Source organism: Brachyhypopomus gauderio, chromosome 4, assembly GCF_052324685.1.
Source record: "Brachyhypopomus gauderio isolate BG-103 chromosome 4, BGAUD_0.2, whole genome shotgun sequence".
Lineage (NCBI taxonomy): Eukaryota > Metazoa > Chordata > Actinopteri > Gymnotiformes > Hypopomidae > Brachyhypopomus > Brachyhypopomus gauderio.
Window position 1 is genome coordinate 23970050 of NC_135214.1, and position 25348 is coordinate 23995397.

General features: G+C 41.1%; 1 protein-coding gene and 1 pseudogene across 1 annotated transcript; one reads left to right on the forward strand and one right to left on the reverse strand.

Moving 5' to 3' along the window:
- Positions 1-11445: 11445 nt before the first annotated feature.
- On the reverse strand, positions 11446-11575 carry LOC143513265 (U1 spliceosomal RNA; annotated as a pseudogene).
- Positions 11576-15255: 3680 nt separating this feature from the next.
- Positions 15256-24586, forward strand: LOC143512636 (rhamnose-binding lectin-like). Its single transcript, XM_077003206.1, has 12 exons — positions 15256-15383; positions 15464-15499; positions 15884-15928; positions 16246-16375; positions 17044-17153; positions 17304-17348; positions 17486-17621; positions 17724-17839; positions 18138-18182; positions 18705-18840; positions 19874-19983; positions 24030-24586. Coding segments are annotated over exons 1-12 (942 nt in total). The 5' UTR covers positions 15256-15352; the 3' UTR covers positions 24032-24586.
- The last annotated feature ends 762 nt before the right edge of the window (positions 24587-25348 follow it).

Consider the following 25348-nt stretch of genomic DNA (forward strand, 5'->3'; position numbering starts at 1 on the left):
TTTAATAAGTTCTTGATTTTAAAGGTAGAGGTAGAACAGGACGCAAAATAGAATTCAAAGCTGAATTTAATGGAGTAAGAAAATAGAATGAAATTCAAAGTAGCATCTATAGAACATACATGATATTTAATCCAATGAGAAATAATTCTCGTTATACATAAAAAAGACAAAATTCCATTAATTACTTTAGATAAATTATACATTTTTGCTGCGATTGTTATGCTAGATTTACGGAAATTCCTGTTCTGCAGCAATTATAATTATTAAATTTCTTCTGTCATTTCATTTAAGATTCCAATTCAGTTGAAATTCCAGTGACTGTTGCACCATTTTAGATTTGTTGCGCTCTAAAATGCCAGATCTAGGCCCACCTCATTAGCAAAAGTCATTTATGAGCTGAGTCAGGTGTGTAAAAACTGATGTATGCAATTTATTTTTAGAACTCTCCGCTAATCTATCTTTACATCATGGTCGTTTTCACAAAATAAGCTGTTCTAAGGGGAAAACGTCAGTGACAGTGACAGACCCCTGGTCTCTGTAAACAGCTACTCAGCATTTCAGCACGGTCAATCAGGAAGCTTCTACATGGGCAGAAGGTCCTTCTTGATGGTCCGTTTTGTTTATGCAGACTCTCAGGAAGGTGGGGCCCTATTTGCATCATCACAACCCCACTCCAGCTGGGTAATGAGGTCAGTGGCAGCTCTGAGAACCCCAGAGTCAGGTTTTTATCTCAGGGTCTCAACCCTCCAGCCCCTTGTCTCTGGGAGGTCCTGACGTTTCTCTGGTCCCCACAAAGTTAGCTACTTAGCCTGGGTACTGTGATAAGTACACAATTAGTACTGATTACTAATGGAAAAAGTGACAAACCAACATGGACTATTGAAGAGAAACACTAAAATCTGAGCACCCTAACACCTATGGAGAAATAATATATGTGAACCATTTCATAAAATGTTACAAATAACCAAAGCATACCTTTGTGGTAAGTTACACCATTGTACAGATCTGCTGGGGAACAAATTAGCCCACCATGAGGCGCTGTTGAGCCACAAGCTTCCTGAAAAGGTTAAAATGTACCTTTAGCAAATGATTCTACAGTGTCTGGAATTAGGAAGGCAACAGCAAATGATTAACATTATTTTTATATTAATCAAACTAGTCAGAAATGTTGATTCGACTCTGGAGCCCTAGAACACCTATATGCAACTTCATTCAATACTCACCGTAGCTCAAACTGTACAGGGGTGGGTTTCCCGAAACGTTCGTAGCACTTATAAGTACTTCGTAACCTCGTATGAAACGTACGAGGGGCTCCCTGACATTTCAGCATCCCTGACAGCTGCTGGATACTCTGCCTGGTTCGGAGGTCACGTGCTGCTCTTGAAGATGATAATATTTGAGTTACGCCACATGCTTGTTAACATTTGTAAAGCTGGAGAGTAGACGGCTCTATATGGCAAACCATAAAACAGACATGATGTCACTCCATGTTATGTTGAAACGTTTTGTGTATGACATTCCCCAGACAAGGTCAAATATGTTATATATATATGACTACAGGAACAATGTGTAAATGTTCTACTGGAAAAACAAGTTCAGTCAATCTTGTGAAAGATGTACTGAATTAGGTACATTAAGAAATAAGCGGCTTTCGACAAATCTCTTCAGGTTTTGATATGTATTGATTTTCATAATCTTTCAAATGTACTTAAACGAATGTTATACAATATAGACAGTATAATTTCATATAACACCATTTTTCATCAATAGGTTAAATATGCTGTGTCAGATGGTGGTGCAGTCCAATATAAATTTGGTATCAACATAATAATGAGTGGAAATTAATGTTAATTTGTGGCAGCAACATGGAAACTTTAGAACAGAACTGTGTAGCAAAACTGTGCAAACACAGAAAGGGAGAAGAGGTACTAAACAACACAAACTGAATTCAAGAATTAGGAATTCATCTCACCTGGTTCATAACTGCTGATGTTGAAGATGGAATTAGACAGGTGACATCACAGGAAAGAAGTCCCATTGTATTTAAAAACACTGAATTTGTTTACACTTACAGTAAGACCATTTTGGCATCACTTGTTAACAGACGAGTGTGGGTACATATATAGGACACATGAACACCAAGAACAGGGACAGAAAAGGTGTGATCAGATAGATGCTACATATTGTTTGAATCAGAAGAAGGCAGTTGTCTGTCATTTGGAACACAGTCTGTACAAAAGACTTATTTATTTGTTCAGAGCCTTAATTTTGTTACATTTATTGGTGAGTGTTTCACCTGTATTTCTTATATTTGACGCTAGATGGCAGCGTTAATGCACCGATGTCCAGTTTGCACTTATGTGACGCCACAACTCACCTTGGTTTAACTGCAGACATTGAGAGTGGAATTGAGGTCTTCACTGGAGAGTTTTCCCACTGGTGAATGGAAGTCTCTGCGAACACACAGAAAAAGAGACAACGTACCACAAAACACAAAATAATGTGTCCTACTTTGGTAAAGATGGACATTCTCACTTAGGAAATAACAGCACCACAACCTGGAAATAGACCAAGATAAAAAAAAAAAAAAAGATGTTGTGCCACAAGTTCAAACCACATGTAATGAGAAAGTGAAGGATTAATAACAGAATTGACCATTGTACACTTAAAAACACTGAATTCTCAGTCTTTGTTTATACTTACAGTAAGACCACCCAGGTGCATTATCTGATTTGGCATTTGGGCGAGTGTGGCTAGGGATGTCAGTACACACTTAGGACACATGAACACCAAGAACGGGGACAGAAAAAGTGTGACCAGATAGACGGTACATGTTGTTTGAAACAGAGAACGTAGTCTGTCATTTGTCATTAGTAACACCATCACTAACCTTGGGTATATTTTACCCGGTATAAAATTCCAAATAAAATATAGTTTTCATTATTTTTTTAAAAGTACAACACTGTATGACAAATTTTGGAACACTTAAATTTTACAACATCACTAAAAAAATGAAAAAAGGTACCATGGATGACCCATGGATGATGAAAATCGGGTAACCCTTAACAGGTAATGTTCAAACAGAAAAAATAATGCTGCTGGGGACTTGGTCTTTGGTCCCCCTATTCCTGGGACATGTGAGCCCTGTTTGGTAAATGTCACTAACACCATGTAAACTCCACCCATTAAATATGTTACCCTCTATCACTAAAGCTGGATGAAAATCACCCAAACACCTCTTGAAGAAACCACAGATGGGAGGAGGGAATCAATCAACCATACAATTAATGACATCAGTGAGTGCCCTGAAGCTACCCAAAGTCCTATGCAACTCAGACAGCAACATAATGAAAATCACATGACAAAAATTGCATGGGTGAAAATCACACATGGTTAGCGTTCTAGGGTTATGTGGATAAAGTTCTTAGAGGAGATTGTGTTGGAGGTCTGGACTTGTATCTGCTAAAAGATGATACCAGAAGAAGGATGTCATCACTGGAAAGAAGGACAAGCATTTGGTGAGGGTGGAAGACCCTTCCATTAGCCTAGATGGCTAGCTAGCTATTTACATTTTCCAATAGATGTCAAAGCAGATTAGCTAACCCAGCTATTCGAGTGAACACAGTTAGTCAACAAACGTTTGGACATGTTCAAACATGTTTTCTACCTCTTGTATTATGAATCGAAAGTTCAATGTTAATTTGAATAGTTAGTTACCATCTAGTACAAGCAGTCTCTTGACATTTAGGCTTGGTCTGCATTTGAAACACAAATCACTGGCTAGCTAATTAGCAGGTTCCAAAAGCAGCCGCCATCCCCACTAGGGTTGCCACCTATCCCGGTTTTCCCGGGACTGTCCCGGTTTTCCCGGGACTGTCCCGGTTTTCCTTGTTTTTAATATTCGTGCCCCGGCAAAAAAAAAATAAAAAAAAAAATCATTTAATGTCCCGGTTTTCTCTAGGTTAGTTCAAACGACTATTTAGACTGTTTCTGCACACTTTAAATCTGTCTTTTTTTTCTCGCTGTGTCCATTTTACACCTCTCCCGGTAACATTTTACATTCAACAATTTACGTTCACCACCCAGACCTAGGTGGCAATCCTAATCCCCACCCAGGCACAGAATGGATTGAAAACAAGGGAAACATGATGGAAATATGAAAATCATGTGTGTTATCTGTGGTGGTAATGTGTGGTTATTGTTTGACTTTTTAAAACACAATGATGTCATGTTCCATTTAATAAGCATCACACTGGATCATAACTCTAAACTTCAATCATAACTCTAGACTTCAGTCTAAACAAATTATATGTTGGCATGGCTACAGAGGAAAATAAAAGAAGAATAAAACAGTTGAATAAAACAAATTAATTACTTGTGATCATGATATCATGATAAAAAAAAACATTGTTTCTACTTTACCTTTTCACTATGTAACATTTACTCTTGTCTCATAGAGCATCTATGCCCCATCAACATGAAATAAGGATGCAGATACACATTACGAACACATGAAACCATGTACACTTAAAAACTGACTTATGAAACCATGCACACCTACAACTCTCATCACTGGAGAGTTTTCCTACTATGTGGTGAATGGAAGTCTCCGTTAACACACGGAAAAATAGATGACGTACCACAAAACACAAAATAATGTGTGCTACTTTGGTAAAGATGGACATTCTCACCTACTGAATAACTGCACCACAACCTGGAAATAGACCAAGACAAAAAAGATGATGAAGGATGAATGAGCACTGGCTACTAATACATATACAAAAAGACTATAGTGAGTTGACCCACTGTCTTCCTCAGAATTCACAGAGTTGTGCCACAAGTTCAAACCACATGTAATGAGAAAGCGAAGGATTAATAACAGAACTGACCACTGTACATTTGAATTTGCAATACAATTGAATTTGTACATCTCATTTGAAATACAGTCAAATAAGGAAGAAACCATTAAATTAAGATATTGTATGAAGGCAAGATAGAAATGTTGGATCATAAACACTCAACACTTACATGAAAATGAAGAGCAGTACACTTTAAAAAAAATCTCAAGCAAGTCTTTATTTCCACTAGAGGTTACTAGAATCTCTACTTCTAGAACATTTTGACCCAGACTATACACGCTATTCATCAATCTACATTCAATTCATATTCAGTCTCGTCTGATTAACTGGTAGCTAGTAAAATATAATAGAATGGTGTTTGAGAGTCTGTGTAAGAAAGAGGGTGTTTCTTTTTTCTTTTTGAAGGAAATTTAAATCCATTGATTTGCAGTTGTCTATAACATGAACATTAGTTATCTCTTTGAGCCGGTGAATTGTTTTTCGCATGTCTAGTATGCATCAAGGTTTTGGAAAGGAGGGATCATAAATGAGACATTTACAAAAATGAATTAGTCTCACCTTGTGTATAACAGCACATATGAGAATTTTTTTAATTCAAAAATTAGTTTCATGTCGTGCACCAACATTAACCGTTTGGCACAGGACGGTTTACCAAATTGCCCACAGATTATTAGTACCTTGGTAGCTGTGTACCTGAGTCACGTAGAGTCCAATACAAACTCTTCATCTCACCGCTCCACATTAGCTACTCCAAGAAGACTCTGGGACCCCACAGAAACCACAGTATAGAAATTGCTTTTAATTGCAGGTCTAACATTGAAAAACAGTTTTGAATCAATGTCAGTGGAGTTTTAAGGTTTGAATGAAAACAAATGATTATTCAACAAACCATATCTTATTTACTTATATAACTTCATGTTTGTCTATTGTTGCAAATCACCACCTAAACACCTAAAGTGTTATTACCAGCATCATGTCTTATCACATCATATTATATCTTATCTATTATATTCATATGATATTAATTGTCGTTAGCCTAAATAGCTACAAAGCTACTGTTAAGGTTTCTGAAATCGTCTATAGACATAGATCATAGCCTTCAGGTTTCATAGACAGGATTATAAATTTGTACAGCCCTCAGAGTTCCGTAACCCAGAGTTCCAAAGTTTATTAATACGTTTTTCTCAGTCGATTTGGTTCATTTCTCAGATCAGAATTGGAAATCTCAATCTCCACATCTCCTTGTCACTTGTACACATCATAATTGCATTTCTCATTGTGTTTCACATTTTACAAATGCTTTTGTACATTTTGCAAATGGACATGAACGATTGTCTGTTGTTTTTTACATTATCAATTGCTTATGTCATGTTTATCAAAATGTGTTGTTAGGATTGTGTATTGAATTGTCTTACCCTCCAAAACATTTAGTCTTTAGGTTGTTGCCTAGGTCATTACAGGCAAAAGTGCTGAACATGTTGTCATAATGTTGTCATAATTTTTTTGTTGTTGTTGTTACATTTTGGTAATTTTATCCTAATTTGATTAAAATATTCACAGGTGAACATTCAGCTACAGTAAGAAAGGGAATTGGTGAAGGTTTAGATCAGGGGTGCCCACTGTTTTCAGCTTGCGAGCTACTTATAAGATGACCCAGTCAGAAAGATCTACCGGGGGTGGCGGCGAACGTAATTTGTTGAGCGGGGGGGGGGGGGGGGGGGGGGGGGGGGGGGGTGGCGAACATAATATGTTGAGCGGGGGGGGGGGGGGGGGTGGCGAACGTAATTTGTTGAGTGGATTGCAGATTGGCTGCCGTGAATGTCAATCAAAATACAACCGTCAGTGCAGATGTGCGATTCATCTACTACTATTTTATGTGACGCGATCTACGCACATTCCTTCGCGATCGACCGACAGTTCCTTCGCGATCGACCGACGTAATGAGCACCCCTGGTTTAGATCAACCAATGGTTTCAACCATAGGTCAGAGGGGCGTCTCATGAACCTTTACTGTAATTGGCAAACATTTATAGACGTTAAACACTGCAGTATCAGAAAGTCTCATAATGCGTGGTGTAGAGCGGTAAGACTGTGTGGTGTAAGGCTGTTTTACATGTAAGTCATGGTCTCACAATGGCTGAAGCTGGTTGCTGGGTGCAGCCGAATATTGGAAGAACAACTGTGTCTTCAATCGTTCAAACATTTCATAGAGAAAACATGTATGTAATTCAGAAATGTGCTCTCTGCTGTAATGCTGCACATTGACATTAATTCTGACATGTTACTGTATTTACAATTTTTTATGACTGCTAACATGCGTTTGTCCAATCTGTAGTCACATTTTCAAAACTCTAAACACAGTGAACACAACATCAGTCTTCAGTGGCTATACAATTAGTACAATTCATGTTGTTAAGGCACAAAATGAAGTCATTTTACATGTTTCTAAAATGCATATTTTCTATACACACAAGGTTATCCAATAACAAAATTCTGGATAATTTTTGTCTTATTTACAAATGCTTGCACACAGCATGTCAAAAATGAAAACCTAAGGTTCAAAACCTTAAATATTGTATAAAATGCAAAGTTCTGCAAAAACAAAGGCAGCTGAAAAGCTATTACTGTAATACACATTTTTTGCACATATAGATCAATGAAATAAAATGAAGTACAGTAATGTACCGGGTCAGAGAGGAGCAAATATAACAATTTGTCATGCAATCTCAAGTGCTGGTTTGGTCCTTCACAAATGCCAGAATGGTCCCTATAACAGTGACCTCCTTCTTTCATTTTTGAATTAACTCTACCAACATTTTGTCAACAAATTGCAGTGCGAACAATATTGCTGTACAAATTTGATTCCAGTGAATAAACAAGAATAAACAAATAAGTAACTTCCGGGGCACACAAATGGGTCGAGTAAAAAAATCAAAATCAAGTTCGGCTCTGAATCCGATTTTTTATTTAGCTATTTTTGTTTGGATCATCAAAAAAAAAACTGAAAAATACAAGCCTGGTTTGTTTTTATATTCAAAACGAAAAAACGTTTTTTTGATTTTCCGATTTTGATTTTCAGTTGAATATCAAATGAACGAATGATACACGGATTCTGACGCTGGGTCAAGCACTGATGCAGCCCAGGGGAAGAGTCGCCGCCGAATACAGTTAAATGTACTAAATGTTGGCTTACATTTCAAATCTCATGTTTAGCTGAATAAACATGTTATCATCCCCTTTTAATGTACAGTATGTAGGCTTACAAATTCATGTTTGACTGAATATGCCCTCTTTAAGTATGTAGGCATACAGTACTATTTTCATGTTTAACTGAATAAACCGTTGACCACGAGTAGCCTACATATTATTGAGCATGTTTTTTTTTCTTCAAGTATCAAAGTAGAACTGTCACGTTACGGCCCCTGACCCCTCCCTTTTGGGCGTGTGTTTACGTTGTCTACGTCTAGTTGTCTGCGTCTGTGGATCTCTGTGGGTGCGGTTGTGTCATAATGTGTTCATTCTTCTCACCTGTGGCTCATCTCATCATCACTCGGGGTTTGTGGTTTGTCTATTTAATGTGCGTTTGCGCAGTGTCCCGTGCTCGTCTTTGTTTGAGTCCAACACGTCTTTGTGTGTTCGTGTTCTATGTGCGCTGTCTGCGCTATTTTTGTATTACATAAAGAAACGTTCGTAAGACCGATGGACTCGGGCCTCGCCCTTCGCCCTGCTGCGAACGTTACAAGAACAGCTTGCTCATTTCCTGTTGATGCATTTTGGAAACAGGATATATATATATATATATATATATATATATATATATATATATATATATATATATATGCAGTACAATAAAGCGCATGTTTGGAGCCAGTTTGATTGCGAGTACGTACAGCAAACCAAAACATTTGTTAATTGTGCAAAACAGCGATTTTATGCCAGTTGTGCTGCATGTGTAAAACATTTTTTGTACAGACAGCAGACGGTTGCTGTATACTCTCGTCTGCCCAAATTTCTAGCAAACACTGCACCTCAGCCTTAGAGCATAGCGAGCCCTTTGCTGCCATGTTTGATTAACAGGAATGTCGCATCACTGATGCCAAGTTTCAGTTCCGCGCTTGGGCACGCATTGCGCTCACACAGGATGTGTACCGTGCCCGAGTCCAACCAAACCGTGCTCTGGCCCACCTCTTGAAGAGAGCCACTCGAGCATGGTTCGGCGCATTCATATTTGCCAACCAAAATGGCTCAGAACCCAGGCACAGTAGTGTGAGTACGCCCGAGTTATAGTTTTCATTTTAGACAATAAGTTTAATGTTAGTATAAAACCGCTACTTAGTGTTCTTAGACAGATAAGAATACATACATATTTCGCACTGCCGGTATGCATAGGACTAAATACTATATAGTAGGCCTGTGTTGAAAAAATCGATTTTCCGATTCAGAATCGATTCGCATATGATGATCTGATTATCGATTCGTACGTCCAAAGATCGAACTTTTACCCCCGCCTCGTCACTGAATTCACGCAGGCGTGCTCGGTCTAACTAACTGTAAAACAACATGGCGACGGACAGCGACGGTAACGACGATAGTCAAATCGGCAATCTAAAAACAGAAGGACAGTTTATCCAGTGTCAGTGACTATTTACATTTAGTCCATGTCACTGACAGTTTACCCAGTGTTTTTACAGTTTAAAAAAGTTAAAAATGCTCTTGTAACGTTGGGCGCAAGGCGATGGACGAGACAGAATCCTTTGCACTTTCCAAATCGTTACGTTTATTACATTTACCGAAGCGCAGACAGCGCACATAAAACACGTTTACATAGAACATGTGTGACTCAAACAACGACGAGCACAGGACGCTGCGCGAACGCACATTAAATGGACAAACCCCACGTGATGACGAGACGAGCCACAGGTGAGGATTATCACAAGACGCACCCGCACCCGCGGAGATACGCAGACGAGTAGACGCAGACAACGTTAACACACGCCCAACAGGGAGGGGTCGGGGACCGTAACGTGACAGTTCTGTTATTATATTCTTACTTTAAAGAAAAATACACGTTTACATTTTATACTTTCAGTTTATTAAGTGTGAGCACTTTTAAAATAAAAATGCATTTGGTAGCAACAGCTTTTGGGTGACTTCTTAATTATTTCAATCATAATAATAATGCACTGGTTAGTGTCCCAGTAGGAGTCCACTGTTGCAGATATAGACACCTCAAAGATGTCCTCTGTTTATTGTCCTGGATTACCTTTCTTGAAGGTAGATTTATGATTACCCTTTTCACCAGTCTTCCAGCCATCAGTAACTACCAACTACCAGTAACTATTTGCTGATTAATATTGATATAATACTAGTTTTAACATGTTGCTTCTGTACATAGTCAGGAAACAGCTCAAATAAATAAATTTTTAATAACACTAAACCCCGAATTGGATCGAATCGGATCGAATCGATTAAATCGGATTAAATCGAAATAAATCGATTCTTAATCTTCAGAATCGGAATCGGATCGATTCTTGGAATTTGAATCGATACCCAGCCCTACTATATAGCCTACAAAATAACGGATACTAATTATTACAGTATTTTGTGATCAACTTGTGGTGCCCCCATCAGATTTCAGTTCTCTGACTGGCTGTACTCCTGAAAGACACAGGATCCATGGAGTGTGCCATTTTCATCCTCACACAGAAAACACTGTAATCTGTTACACATTCACAAGAAACACATTCTCAGTGCCAATATGATTATTTTTGGACATTTTTCACATGTCATCATATTCTAAAAACATAAAAAACATGCCATATTTGTCAACTGTGATTTTCAACCCAATTGAAATTTGTCCAATACTAGGTCATGATGAGACCAAGTTGACTGATGGTGCCGCTCGTAAAGCTCAAGGCTAGTTAACCACCTCCTGTTATTGTTTTCTATCTAAACACAAAGCTTTTTCAAGCCTTGATTAAAGAAATATTAACACGTTCCTCTCATTATGAGAGGAGATGAGAAGATGGAAGCAGATGCCCTCTTGCAGTCTGGTGTTGGACAATGAAACTGAATCAACTGTCATTTTAATGTCGGAGGTTTCATGGCTAAATTGGACCAGACTGGTGGTCATTCTTCATTAATTGCACGTTGCACCAATTAGCAGGGTAAGAGCACAGTTTTGCTCAAAATGGAGTTCAAAAGAGGACAAATTGTTTGTGCATGTCTTGCTGGCACATCTGTGACCAAGATAGCAAGTCTTTGTGATGTATCATGAGCCACAGTATCCAGGGTAATAAATAAATGTGCCATATTTAGTCAATTGTGATTTTTCACCGCAATCAAAATTTGTCGCTTTTAACCCATCTGTGCAGTTAGAACACACACACACACTAGTGATTACATGGGGGCTGTGGATCACACGTGCCCAGAGCGGTGGGCAGCCCTAGCCCTAGCCTGGGGAGCAGTTGGGGTTAGGTGCCTTGCTCAAGGGCACCTCAGTCATGGCCTGAGATATGGGAATCGAACCCACGACCCTCCGGTCACAAGACCAGTACCCTACCACCAGGCCATGGCTGCCCCGTATCAGGGGAGAGCACGAACGCAGTCCCCTACTTCCAGAAATTATGCAGTCGAGATTCCTGCATTTGGGGAATTCGCAAGGGTCAGCACAGCCTGAGTGCAATGGCTGAGTCTCACCCCTACCAGGTAAGTATGTATAATAATGTCAGCATACCACCAAGAAGGATGAACCACATCCAACATGATTAACTGTGGACACAAGAGGAAGCTGTCTGAAAGGGATATTCGGGTGCTAACCCGGATTGTATCCAAAAAACATAAAACCATGGCTGCCCAAATCATGGCAGAATTAAATGTGCACCTCAATTTTCCACCAAAACGGTCTGTCGGGAGCTCCACAGGGTCAATATACATGCTGCTATAGCCAAAGTTTTGGTCACTCCTGCCAATGCCAAAGGTCAGTTTCAATGGTGCAACGTGCGCAAATCTTGGGCTGTGGACATGTGAAACATGTATTGTTCTCTGATGAGTCCACCTGTACTGTTTTCCCCACATCCGGGAGAGTTACGGTGTGGAGAAGCCAGAAAGAAGCGTACCACCCAGACTGTTGCCCAGAGTGAAGCATGGGTGTCACGTATGACCATGCCCCCTTCTCGTAGCTGTCACTCCGAGTTCCCTCATGTCTGTGTCCCGTGCCTGTTGTTCCCGCCCCACTCGTTTATCTTGTGATTCCCTTTTGTATTGCCACGCCCCCATGTCATTGTTATCACCTGTTCCTTGTTTAGTGTCAATGTATAAAAGTCCCAGTATTTCCCCAGTCTGTTATCCGTGGTTTTGTCTATCTGTTGGTTTATGCTTTCGTGTTCTCTGTTCATGCCAGTGGTCCTATTGCCTGTAAGTGCTTGTGTTCGCTGCCCTGTTGCTCTGTGTTTGTAATTCTGGTTCTTTCGTTTGTTCTGCGTTCTGCCCGTGTTTTGTTTTCTGGTCTTCAGTATGTCGCGCTACGTTTCATGTTCGGACTCCCTCTCTGATCTGACCTCCGCATTCCTTTTCGACTCTGAGTTTGGTATTCCCTTTATTAAATCTCGTTCGCCTCAGCGTTTGTGTCCGTCTCCTCGCTCCGTTGCTTATGCAACGTTACAATGGGGGTGGATCAGTGATGGTGTGGGCTGCCATATCATGACATTCCCTTGGCCCAATACTTGTGCTGGATGGGCGCATCACTGCCAAGGACTACCGAACCATTCTGGAGGACCATGTGCATCCAATGGTTCAAACATTGTATCCTGAAGGCGGTGCCGTGTATCAGGATGACAATGCACCAAATCACACAGCAAAACTGGTGAAAGATGAAGTTGAACATCTCCCATGGCCTGCACAGTCACCAGATCTAAATATTATTGATCCACTCTGGGGTGTTTTGGAGGAGCGAATCAGGAAACGTTTTCCTCCACCAGCATCAAGTGACTTGGCCAAGAATGGCTTAAAATCCCTCTGATCACTGTGCAGGACTTTCAGTTTCATTTTCTAACCCCTGTAGATCAACAAGCTGAACTCCTGATAAGACAAATGAGTCAAATCAGGCGTGACCTCTGAAACTTCTTCATATTTACATTTTCAATACTTTATTGTACTGTTCTGTGGAACTGCACACACATGCCACATGAAAGCATACAACACCACTATGCTAAAACAAACCAAAATACCTCCATGATCTGTATAAATAATTACCTGCCCTTATCTGTTTATCTGTTTGTGTTGTGTGTAAATGGTACTTGTATACTAGCTTTGCCAACTGACACTTACATGGCATGAATAACCCTCTAGATTTAATGGGGCATTTATTTCCTTCTGGAATGATCTATCAAAAATATAGCATATTAAAATGAAACTTAATAAATAATAGAACTATCAAATAAAAATATGTAATTTATATATATATAACAAATTATTTAAAACTAACTTGAAACTAATTTCATCTTCAAGAATTTTTTTTAAAAAAGTCCAGTTGCATTCTACTCAAGCACTGCATACGCTATACTGCCAAAAGTATTTGTTCACCCATCCAAGTTATCGGAATCAGGTGTTCCAATTACTTCCATGGCCACAGGTGTATAAAAATAAGCAGACTGTTTTTACAAACATTTGTGAAAGAATTTATGTAGTGGCTACGTAAATTGACGGAGCGTGGTCAGCAGATGCTGAAGCGCATAATGCGAAGAGGTCGCCAACTTTCTGCAGAGTCAATCACTACAGACATTCAAACTTCATGTGGCCTTCAGATTAGCTCAAGAACAGTGCACAGAGAGCTTAATGGAATGGGTTCCCATGGTCGAGTAGCTGCATCCAAGCCATACATGACCAAGTGCAAAGCATTGGATGCAGCGGTGTAAAGCACGCCGCCACTGGACTCTAGAGCAGTGGAGGTACGATCTCTGGAGTGACAAATCGCACTTCTCCATCTGGCAATCTGATGGACGAGTATGACAATTGCTAGGAGAATAGTACTTGTCTGACTGCATTGTGCCAAGCCTTCTCATCCAACATCAGTATATGACCTGTGCTTCTGGAAGATTGGTCAAAAATCCCTGTAAACACACTCCTAAATGTTGTGGACAGCCTTCCCAGAAGAGTTGAAGCTGTTCTAGCTTCAAAGGGTGGACCAATGTCATATTGAACTCTATGGATTAGGAATGGTATGTCACTTTAGCTCATATGTGAGTCAATGAAGGTGAGCAAATACTTTTTGCAATATAGTGTATTTGTTCCATATGTAACAGATAAGACTTTGAGGATGGAGACTGCATCAGTTGTTTTGGAGACTGTTTGGAAGACTGGTCTCATAAGGTTGTTAAAAGGAGTGCCTAGATACATGTAACTGAATTTAATTGTAGCCTCAAAGGTTAGGTCCAGTGTCTGTTTTCTTGAATTGTTTGAACAGTGGTGACTCAAATTGTGTGGACACTTCAAGTGACAGGACTATTAAACTGAGCTAAATTTCTTCATGTGAATTTATAAGTGATAGATTCAATGGCTATGGTAATTAAATGATTATAGTCATTACGAACTTCAGCACAGTGAATAACAACCACTTGGCTCCATACGTTTGGTTTATGTATTTTTTATTTTATTCTCTGTGTATATTGATTCAGGGAGGGTGCTTTATGGATTTGTTTTTTCTTTTCTTGTGTTTCCCCCTTTCACTTTATTTACTTTTGTTGTTTTCCTTTGTTTAGTTGTTTTTCAGTGTCCGTCTTGCAAAGGCCATATCTCTGAAAACAGAACATCCTGTGTTTTGCTGCAGGTCATCTTTCACTGAACAAATTAATAATGCCATTTATGAACCCTGGAAACTTGATCTTTTGTTTAACGACAATATCGAAACCTTTACATTGTACAACAGCTTTTTGAAAAACAGTATCCATGTATGTTATACAGTATCTCTTTAGGTTAGATGACACGGACCAAGTAAGGCTCTCCAAATGTATCCAGATCTAATTGTATCAGCTACTAGTTTCCCAAGCCACTCTTTATTAATGTTACTAAACCCTTTACACACTTCTGCCTAACCCCCTTGACCCACAACTTTTCTATTTTATCGCACATGTAACTTGGATGAAAGAACAAAACGTCATAAAGCAAAACAATGTAAAAACAGAATTGATAACAGGCTTTCGAGGAAACCAGTTACACAAAAGTGAGTCAACATTCGCAATTCTTTTTTTTGTCTTTTTTTTTGGGGGGGGGGGGGGGGGGGAGCTGTTTACATTTGGTATGTTTACATTCACTTACATGCCCTTAGATCAAATTCATAGAACAGAACACAATGGCAGAACGATCTTCATTCATCTTCAGGTGATTTTCCCATTTGGAGAAATGCTTCCTGATTACAGCATATAAATACTGATCAGCTCCAGTGGATTCAACACTTGGAGATTCACCTGCTTCTCTGACACCACCAGACCAGAACAATGTTCATCCTGAAGCTCACTCTACTCTCTTGTAAGTTTTATCCATGGTTTTGAAGCTCAGCCTTAACTCTTTCATCTCAACTGCCTGTTTGTCTCTTTCTCTTTTGTCAGTGCTGCTGATAGCTCCTGGCTTGCTTGTTTATGCAGGTAAAAATATTATGCACCAATGCACCATCAACTCCTTACATGATTGTCCATTTCTTTTATCTCCCCTTTTTCTTTAATTACTGTTTTTCATTTTATACTTTATTTGTATCAATTAATTTCTTTATATAAGCAGACTTGAGTGCACGTAAGAGTATATTATATATTACTACAGCTTAAAACAATTGATAAAAAAAATAAAACAGAAACCGACATTGAAACAATAACCAAGTATAATGCGTAACGTTGAAGAGACAAGCCACAGGTGAGACAGATGAATACACGCACAATGAACTACACCCAAAGGAAATACATACATGTACATAAACGTATGCAGACCACACATGTACTGTGACAGTACCCATCCATGACTGTTGGTTCTTTCAGAAAATGAAATCACCTGTTATGGTAGTGTCCAGCAACTCAGCTGTGGTAAGTTTAAAAACAAATATCCAGAACATTACAACAGTAATAACCATATAATATTTTAATGTAGGGACTTCAAAGTAAATCTTTATAATAACTAAGAAGGAAATCTGAAAAGGCTCTTACTAGTGGTAAATGTGAACTAAAGTATTAAAGAAAGTTGAACACAAATACGGTCTCTTATCAGTACAATGAGCATTTTATTTATGAATTATTTTTACATGCTGTGCCATAGTATTTGACTAAATCCTTTAACAGTATGAATAATTTATCAACATTGCAGAGAATAAACTCCATTTTTGTATCCACTTACATGCTTTAAGGCACTGGGCTAATAAGTGTGGCGTCTGCTATATATGGCCGGACAGATAAAAGCATTTGTAGTACTGGTCGTCCCGTTTCTGAAACCCAGAATACCGCATGTGCCATGGATATTCCCATCATCCCTGCTAGGTACAACAAACATACACAACAAGTCTTCACGGTTCAAATGGGCAGGCGTGGCGCAAATGCAGTTAAATAAACAAGACAGAACACTAAACAGGGCAAAGAACGAGGCACGGGAAAACAGACAACCGAAGTACTAACAAACTTAAACGAGGAGAACAGGCCAATCACTAATGCTAACAAACACTAATGTATTACAAAACACACACATAACAAGACACAATCATGAAACAAAGGAATAATCAAACAATACACAAAACAGCTAAACTAAGAGGAAGTACGGGAAACTAAGAACCAACAGAAAGAAATGCAGTAGGGCAGGGACAAACTAACTGAACTACAATGACAGGAAATCAGCTACCAACAGCGATGACGTACAGAATGAGTTGGGACACGTGAGTCGCAGGGGGAAACGGAGGCAACGAACACTACAACAATGACAAACACAACACAAACCAGAAACAATGAGAGTGAGGGTGACAGAGAAAGATCGAGAAATCAAGGGAGAAACAAGCAGGGAAAAACACAATTTTCGACAAGGGAGATCAGACACGATGAGGAGTAAATCAACTGAACACCGGGGTGGGGGGGGGGGGGGGGGTGTAGATGTCTACCATTTATTCTTCACAAACACAATAAACACGTCTGACATTAATATCCATTGTAATAAACAGGTGCAATGGGTATAGACAGTGTCAGTTTAGGACTGATACGCTTGGCAGCCCGGACCCGTGTATCGGAACGTTCAAGTACTACAACACAACTTACAGCTGTACGGGAGGCCGTAAGTATAACATACAGGATAAAGTCTGCTAAGTTTGACATCTACTGTATTGTTGTAAACCTTTGAACACCTGCTGTCCAACTCTTTCATATCTTAATTCAGGGTGGTAGACGTCCAGGTCCTGATGCATGTTTTGTCTCTTTCCACCAGGTGTCATTGTAGTATGTGAGGATGGCTACAGCACACTGGACTGTGGTGAGAACACCCTCCTTCATCATTGCCTTATTTAGTCAATACTGATTCTGTTTGGTCCTTTTGAAAGTACAATTGAGCTGCAGTAGGTTTCTTATGGAAGCACAATGTTCCCAACTGTTCACTGTGTCTCTGCACAGGGAAGGAAATAATTAGCATCACCAATGCTAACTACGGGCGCACAGATTCAACCACCTGCTCACAAGGACTGCCCAGTTCCATTCTGGCTAACACTAACTGCTATGCCTCCAACACACTTTCTATTGTGGCTACAGGGTACATTGTTGTATTTTTTATTGTTTTCCCATCAGAGGCTGTATTGCTCCTCATTAAGTGCTCTTTTAAGAGCTCTTAGTAACATCTCACTTTACCTCACAGGTGTAATGGGAAGAACAGTTGTACTGTACGTGCTTCATACACCATCTTTAATGATCCATGTATTGGGACTTCCAAGTACCTCACTGTCTCCTATCGTTGCCTCCCACGTCCTGTTTGTAAGTACTTAATAGTCCAACCAGTAATTAATCCTCCAAGATGTAATTTATCCTCTAAGATGTAACTTTTCTTCCAAGTAGTAATTAATCCTCCTTTCAGCTACTCTGTCATATTCTCTCCATGCTTCATTACAATTTATGAATGATCAATTATCTTTCGCAAAAATAATGTACGAAGGTTTTTAGTGTTTTGAGCTATGTCTAAAAGTAAACTGGGGCTAATGGAATTTTGTTTTGGTTGCTCATATTTAACAAGCATCGCACAAACTACTTCTGCTGTGATTTCTGTGTCCTGCAGACAACAGTGTAACCTGTGAGGGTCATAAAGCCGTGCTGAATTGTGGTTTGTACAGCTTCCTTTTAACATGTTTTTCACGTGTATTTAACATGTATTTCACATGCATTTCTCATGATGAAGAGAGTCAGAGAGGTGATGGGTGGGTGGGTTGCACTAACATTGTCATGGAGATCAGAGGGGCAGTTGGGTATGTACAGGGCATTACACAGAATGCAAGATGTGTGTCTCCCAAACCTTTACAGATATTTAGATTTTTTCACTGTATTCTTACATCTTTTTGGCAGATATCTTCCTGAGATCATAGAATGTAATAAGCTTTATTATTTATTATTTATTATTCCTCTATGCATTTAACTTTCTGTAGATCAATTTGTGCTTATGTGCTATCGAATAAAATGTTATTTTAATATTATTATTATTATTATTTACCTACTTACCTCTTTAAGAAACTTGATTGATGATAGTTTCCAAACAAACCCAGGATTCTTTCAGTGTAGTCTTGATCTTTGCTAGTTGGTTTGTAGACATAGTAACCTGTTTTGTTATGCTAAACTCCTTCAATTGTAGGAGCGGGTGTTTTAAAAATCCTCAGCGCTAACTATGGCAGAACTGATTCCACCACCTGTTCTGCTGGACAACCCAGCAGCCAAACCACTAAAACCAACTGCTATGGAATCAAGACATTGTCTGAAGTTACAAACAGGTGAGTACAATTAAATGTCAAAACAATGTTTAAACTAATTTTATATAAATTTATGTCACGTAGGGCAACGCCCCCTCTCGTAGCTGTCACTCTGGGTTCTCTCATGTCTGTGTTCCCTGCCTGTTTGTCCCGCCCTGCTCATTGGTTTTGATGATTCCTCGTTTGTTACCACGCCCCTGTGTCATTGTCATCACCTGTCCCTAGTTTAGTTCTGTGTATAAAAGTCCCTGTGTCTCCCATGTCCGTATCGGTCTTTTTGTTCCAACCTGTTTGTTGCCTTTGCGCCTGTTTGTAAGTTCGCTCTTTTGTGTTTCCCGTATTCCGTGTTTTGCCTGTTCTTTCCTAGTTTACCTGCCTTGTCGTTTCCCTTGTTCGCATCATGCCTGTGTATATTTCGTGTATGGACTACCCTCCCGATAAGACCTGCGCCTGTTACTACAACTCTGCTTTTGGAAACTCCTTGAATAAATCTCGCTCTCCTCAGCGTTTGTGTCCGCCTCCCTGTTCTGCGCTACGCAGATCGTTACAATTTATAAAGGGCCAATGAAGTAAAAAATAGTCATACACTAGATTGTCTATAAATTCTGGAAAATTCAGATTTTATTTTTTTAATAGAAAATCTCCATAAAAGCACTAAATATTTCCAAAGATTTTAGTCCAGTTTTTAATCAATGATCATTCGTGCAGTCCTGTCATGGTCTTTGTCCACATGCGTCTGCATTAATTTGATGTGTGTTTGTCATTCCAAACACCTATTCCTTGTCCCGTAATGTGACTTGTTGCACTTGTGTCTTGTTTATGGTCTTGTGTAGTGTCTCTTTCACTTCTTGTTATGAGTCACGTGCCATTACGTTGTTTAAGTAATTAACGTCCGCCATAAACCTGCTTTCATACCACCATCTCACCTTCACTCGTTATCCTCACAAATACACCTGAGAGAAGAACAAAGATCAAGGAGAATATCAACCATCCAAAATGTAGATCCTCATTCAGGTTTTTCTCATTATATTTACACACTTTTCTCCTTCTACAGGTGTGGAGGCAAGAGCAGCTGTGTGGTACCTGCCACAAACTCTGTCTTCTCAGACCCCTGTGGCGGCACCTACAAGTACCTGAGCATTAATTATTCCTGTGTGGTTCACTGTGAGTTTCTCTGTTGTCATCACCCATCCATACAATTCATTGTTCTCAACTCATCAGCACCGTGACTTAGATCTCATTTACATCTGTTCAGTTATACTGATTGTGTATAGTTTTTCACACTAAATTTTTAACCAAATGGATCTACACTTTGCAGTTAAATGCCTCTCTGTTAAATACCTTGCAGAAGTGCTTTGTAGTTTCATATGCACATGGGAGAATATGACAACGATCAGGCCCTGTCTAGAGTAGACAGGAATAACTAAAATAATTTTTGTGTACATTTAAATTCTAAGTGACTTAGTGAACAGGTGAAGCGAAGACAGCCAGTGTCCATGAACTACTGTATAACATCTGCCTAAAATGCATCTCAGACAACCTTCTGAAGTGGATTACCAATACCTGATTGTTTAAACCAGGGGTCACCAAATGGCGGACCGCGGTCCGGATCCGGACCCGAATGCCGTCCTGTCCGGACCCAATCACATTCTTGATTAACTGGATACGGACCCAAATGCCAAAAATATTTTTTAATTTTTACGGGAGACTAAATTTTAAACCGGAGCATTTATTTCAGGGCTACTGAAAAAACACTCCGTGACGAGTGTTACGTTCGCCGCCCAACATGGATGCTTATTCCTGTTTGTCTCTGTGGTTATCGACACATATTGCTGCCTGGTTCTTGTCGGTTCATTCAAGTCAAGTCAAGTCAATTTTATTTATATAGCGCTTTTTACAACACGTCACAAAGGAGCTTTAAAATCGTATGGGTCCTGATCCCTAATGAGCAAGCCAAAGGCGACAGTGGCAAGGAAAAACTCCCTATGATGGTGGGGATTAGGAAGAAACCTCAGGAGGACCAAGACTCAAAAGGGAACCCATCCTCCATTGGGTGGCCCATTAACCGAAGTCCATATTTGTAGTCCAAATATAGTTCTATAGTTTTAGTTGTAGTTCTAATTCCCAGGGCAAGTAGTTACAGTCTGTCCAGTAGGAGCTCCGATCAGAGCTGTGTTATCTGGCTTGTCTGTTTTGTTGGACTGATATTTGGCTCTGTAGCTCTTGGACTCATCATTGTTGACCCCTTCACCTGCCCCTTGGGTTCTGGTTGCCTCCTCTCTGGTTTTGGTCATCTGTGTGGCTGACAACTATCTGACCAAAAATACAGTCTGATCTGGACCTGAATGTTACTTTTTAAAACATTTTTTTACTACATAATTCATTCCATACATACATAAGTGTTCCTTCATAGTTTTGATGTATTCAATATTGATATACTGTGTAGAAAGTACTAAATATAAAGAAAAGCAACTGAATGAGAGTGTTTCCAAACTTTTGACTCTGACTGGCAGGTGTGAGCAACTAAAAAGGAAGCGATCACGCCAAGTCTCAGGGAAATAGGATGGTTTAATAGAAAGTGTGCAAACCAAAAACCCGTGCATGGTTCCAGATTAAGGAAATAATAACCAGCAGTCAACTGGTACAAAGACAAGACATATATAGACGAACAAACGACCCTCAGGTGAGACGGATCACGGGTCCCGCCCACCTGAGGAACGAACATCACGTGACCAAAAACTGGACCGCTGCCGCTGTAACCGGGGGCGACCGGTAGGGGCCCCCCCACAACATGACAGACCCCCCCACCAAAGCCGCACTCCCCTCCGGATGTGCGGCTTACAGCGGCAGCACACAAAACACAACAAAGGGGCGGGAGGGCGGGGACAAGACAGGGACCCGTTCCCTGCCGTCCTGAGCTGAAACACAAAACACAAGCTCCTCGTCACAGGACGCAGACCAGGCAGGGACCCGTTCCCTGCAGTCCTGGAGCTGAAAACATAAAAAGACAGACAGGTTAGCTCGCCTCCTGGGCGGGACCCTGGACCGACTGGGCCGTCAACAAGACAATAACCACGCCCCGGTCGGTCACAGGGCCCTCGCGCCCTATCCGGCCTTAGGCCGCTTAAGCCCCACCGCTGTGTGCGGACCGGGAGCACATGGCCCAACAAACGTCACAGGTGTGGATGTGTGCAGGCCGCCACACTGGGGTGCGGCCACGGCTTCCACCAACACCTCCCGAACCTACCTCCTCGCTCTGAGCTGACCCCTGCCCTTTCGCTAGGGGTCACCCCAGACTCCCTCCCGGGGCCCCTCATCTCAAGGTGGACTCCTCCACCCAACCCAGGAGCGCCAGAGACCAGGGCCCTGGCAATGCGCATTAGGGACACGCTGGTCACCCCGAGCTTGAAGGGGAGGGTCTCTGCCTGGAGACCCCACTAGGTCCGGGAGTGCCGCAGTCCACCTCCAGGAGCGACCTGCAACACATCACACACACACGCACACAGACAACATACAACACATAACGTGCACTGCCCTGACCTTTGCACCCCCTTATACCCAGGGGGGAGGGGACCCCTTCTTGGCATGAGGAGACACCCTGTCCATACACCCCAGGCATCCTCAGCCTACAAAGGGGTACAGGGGCTCCTCCCTGCTCAGGGGTCCCTCCCAAAGGCCAGTTCTCCCTAAGGAGCAGCGCCTTCTGAGCCACATGCCGTGGCTCAGGAACCCCATAGCTCCCCCCCAAAAACATATTTAGGGGGGGCCCCTCCGGGGAACAACAAAACAAAAAACACAGACAACATAAAACACACACGCACCCAAGATGCCCTCCGTGCCACCTCCAGTGGCACGGGACATCAAATGGGCCCCTCCCCACACACAGTGAAGAGGGGCGCAAGAGAGGAATTACATAAAACAAAGCACGCTACACTCTAGGACAAAACGAACACGCAAAGACAGAACACAAACAAACGAACAGGACCCACCGATGCGCGCGCTCCGTGGAGCGTGACGCGCCTACTCCAGCTCTCTCTCTCTCACCGTTTTCCCAACGGGATCCGCAGATCCTTGGAGAGAGAGAGCTATACGCGAGCGGCTTGCGCGTCACGCCCACAGCGACGCGTCTCTCGGGCTCGCAGTCGCTCACCCCCGTCACCGCGGGATATCGGGTGAGCGAGGCGAAAGGAGCCGAGAGACGCCTGCGTTAAACGCGTTCTAGCGCGCAGCACGCATCGGCGGACCCGTCCACACACACACACGAACACCACCAGCGAAACACAAACACCACGGCACACTCACACACTCGCTCACGTCTGCGTCGTTATTAAAACACAACACAACGTACATACACACACACACACACAGACGATAACGGACAACGGACGTGCGCAATGTGAGGTACCGGTAGTTTCGCTGGGCGAGAGCGGAGTCTACTGGTCCCCAGCTCTAGTCACCACCGTGTGACTTACGGGTTTAAACACAAACAACATTTAAACACGGCGAGATGAGTGGGGACAGACTCAACACACTCTCAGACAATACACGACAAACACACAGCACGTAGACGAACACTTACCACGAGACATGACCACGAACGAAGGAGAAAGCAAAGGAGACTGGCGGCTTCCGAAGGGTGGCTGGTTATTCTGTGACGGGCAGGTGTGAGCAACTAAAAAGGAAGCGATCACGCCAAGTCTCAGGGAAATAGGATGGTTTAATAGAAAGTGTGCAAACCAAAAACCCGTGCATGGTTCCAGATTAAGGAAATAATAACCAGCAGTCAACTGGTACAAAAACAAGACATATATAGACGAACAAACGACCATCAGGTGAGACGGATCACGGGTCCCGCCCACCTGAGGAACGAACATCACGTGACCAAAAACAGGACCGCTGCCGCTGTAACCGGGGGCGACCGGTAGGGGGCCCCCCCCACAACGTGACAGACTTTTACTGTATATATTTTAGCTTTCATCAATATGCTTTCTTCCTATAGTTTTTACTGCTTACTTAACTGTACTTTACTGTACAGTTAAGTAAGCAGTAAAAACTATAGGAAGAAAGCATATTCTATTACTGTAACTAAAATTAATTTACTGTAATTTAAACAGTATTAATGACATTTTAGGCACTTGGTGCTGTATTGTTTAAGAACTTAATATATTCTTACTCTTTATTGCTATTGACTGCTCTTCTTTTTCTTGCAGAACAACCCAATGAATTCCATCTTCTTCCTTGGTGTCCTCTTTTATCTACAAAGGATCCAGATCAAGTTAAAATATGTAACTCAGCATTATCCTCTCCTACAGAGGCATGATGCACACTAAATGAAATCATTCCAATGATTGTACTTTTAGACTTCGGGGCTGTATTATACATGTGACCAAGTGCTAATGAATATATAGGAGGCCTACCTGGCACTACATGATTAGAACCATCTTTAACACTTATTTGCTAGGATAATTTACCAAGAGCAAGTCTTTTTTTTTTTTTTTTTTTTTGGGGGGGGGGACATAAGAATAAGAATAAGAATAAGAAGTCTTTATTGTCTGTCTGAAGACAGAAATTCGTCTTTGACATGGCTTTACAGATCACAAGTATACACAAAATACACAACAAAACTCCATCTTATACTATATACCACATATAAAGTTTAAAATACTACATGTTTTTTGGGGGTGTTTTTTTGCTTATTCTTCTGTTCTCTGGGATTTCCTGGGCCTTTTGAAAGTGAAGATGCATATTATTAAAGAGCACAGCATTACTCCATCGTGTCTGCCTCTTGCTTTGCCCAATCAAATCTAAAAAATTTTATATAGCGCTCTTTACAACAGTTGTCACAAAGCAGCTTTACAAGTGTCTGGGTCCAAGCCCTCAGCAAACCAAGGGTGACAGTGGCAAGGAAAAACTCCCTAAGAGCAAAACTCAGTGGGGAACCCATCCTCTTCTGGCCAACACTGGTTACTATGACAACAAGTAATTAAAGCGATACATAAACAAAGAAGTGATGAGAATGACAAATAGTTCTCATCTTTGTGTAATATTTAATATACATGTTCTCGATGTAATAATTATTCTTAAGAGTCCTGTACTTCTTTATGGTCAGTAATAGTAGTCCAGGGCCGTGGAGATACAGCCATAGCAGGGGAGATTTTGGGGTGGATTGATCCTTCATCCATAGCTAGTTAGGCAGGATGTGGCTGGCCCAGGGTGGATAGCAGGAAAGGCTCTTGTCATGTAGGGCTACGCCCCGCTCTCCTAGCTGTCGCTCCGGTTTCCCTGTTCCTCGTGTCTGTGTTGTTCCCTGCTCGTTGATCCTGCCTTGTTGTCTGTTTCTATGGTTTCCTCGTCTGCCACGTCCGTCAGTGTTTCCAGCTGTGTCTATTTTAGTTCCGTCTACTTATAGTCCCTGCGTTCCCCTAGTCATTTATTGGTTGTTTTGTTTCAATGCCTCGTTTGTTCCTCATGCCTTTTACTATCCCCGTTGCATTGTTGTAACAAACCAACCAGGCAGACAAGGATCCAA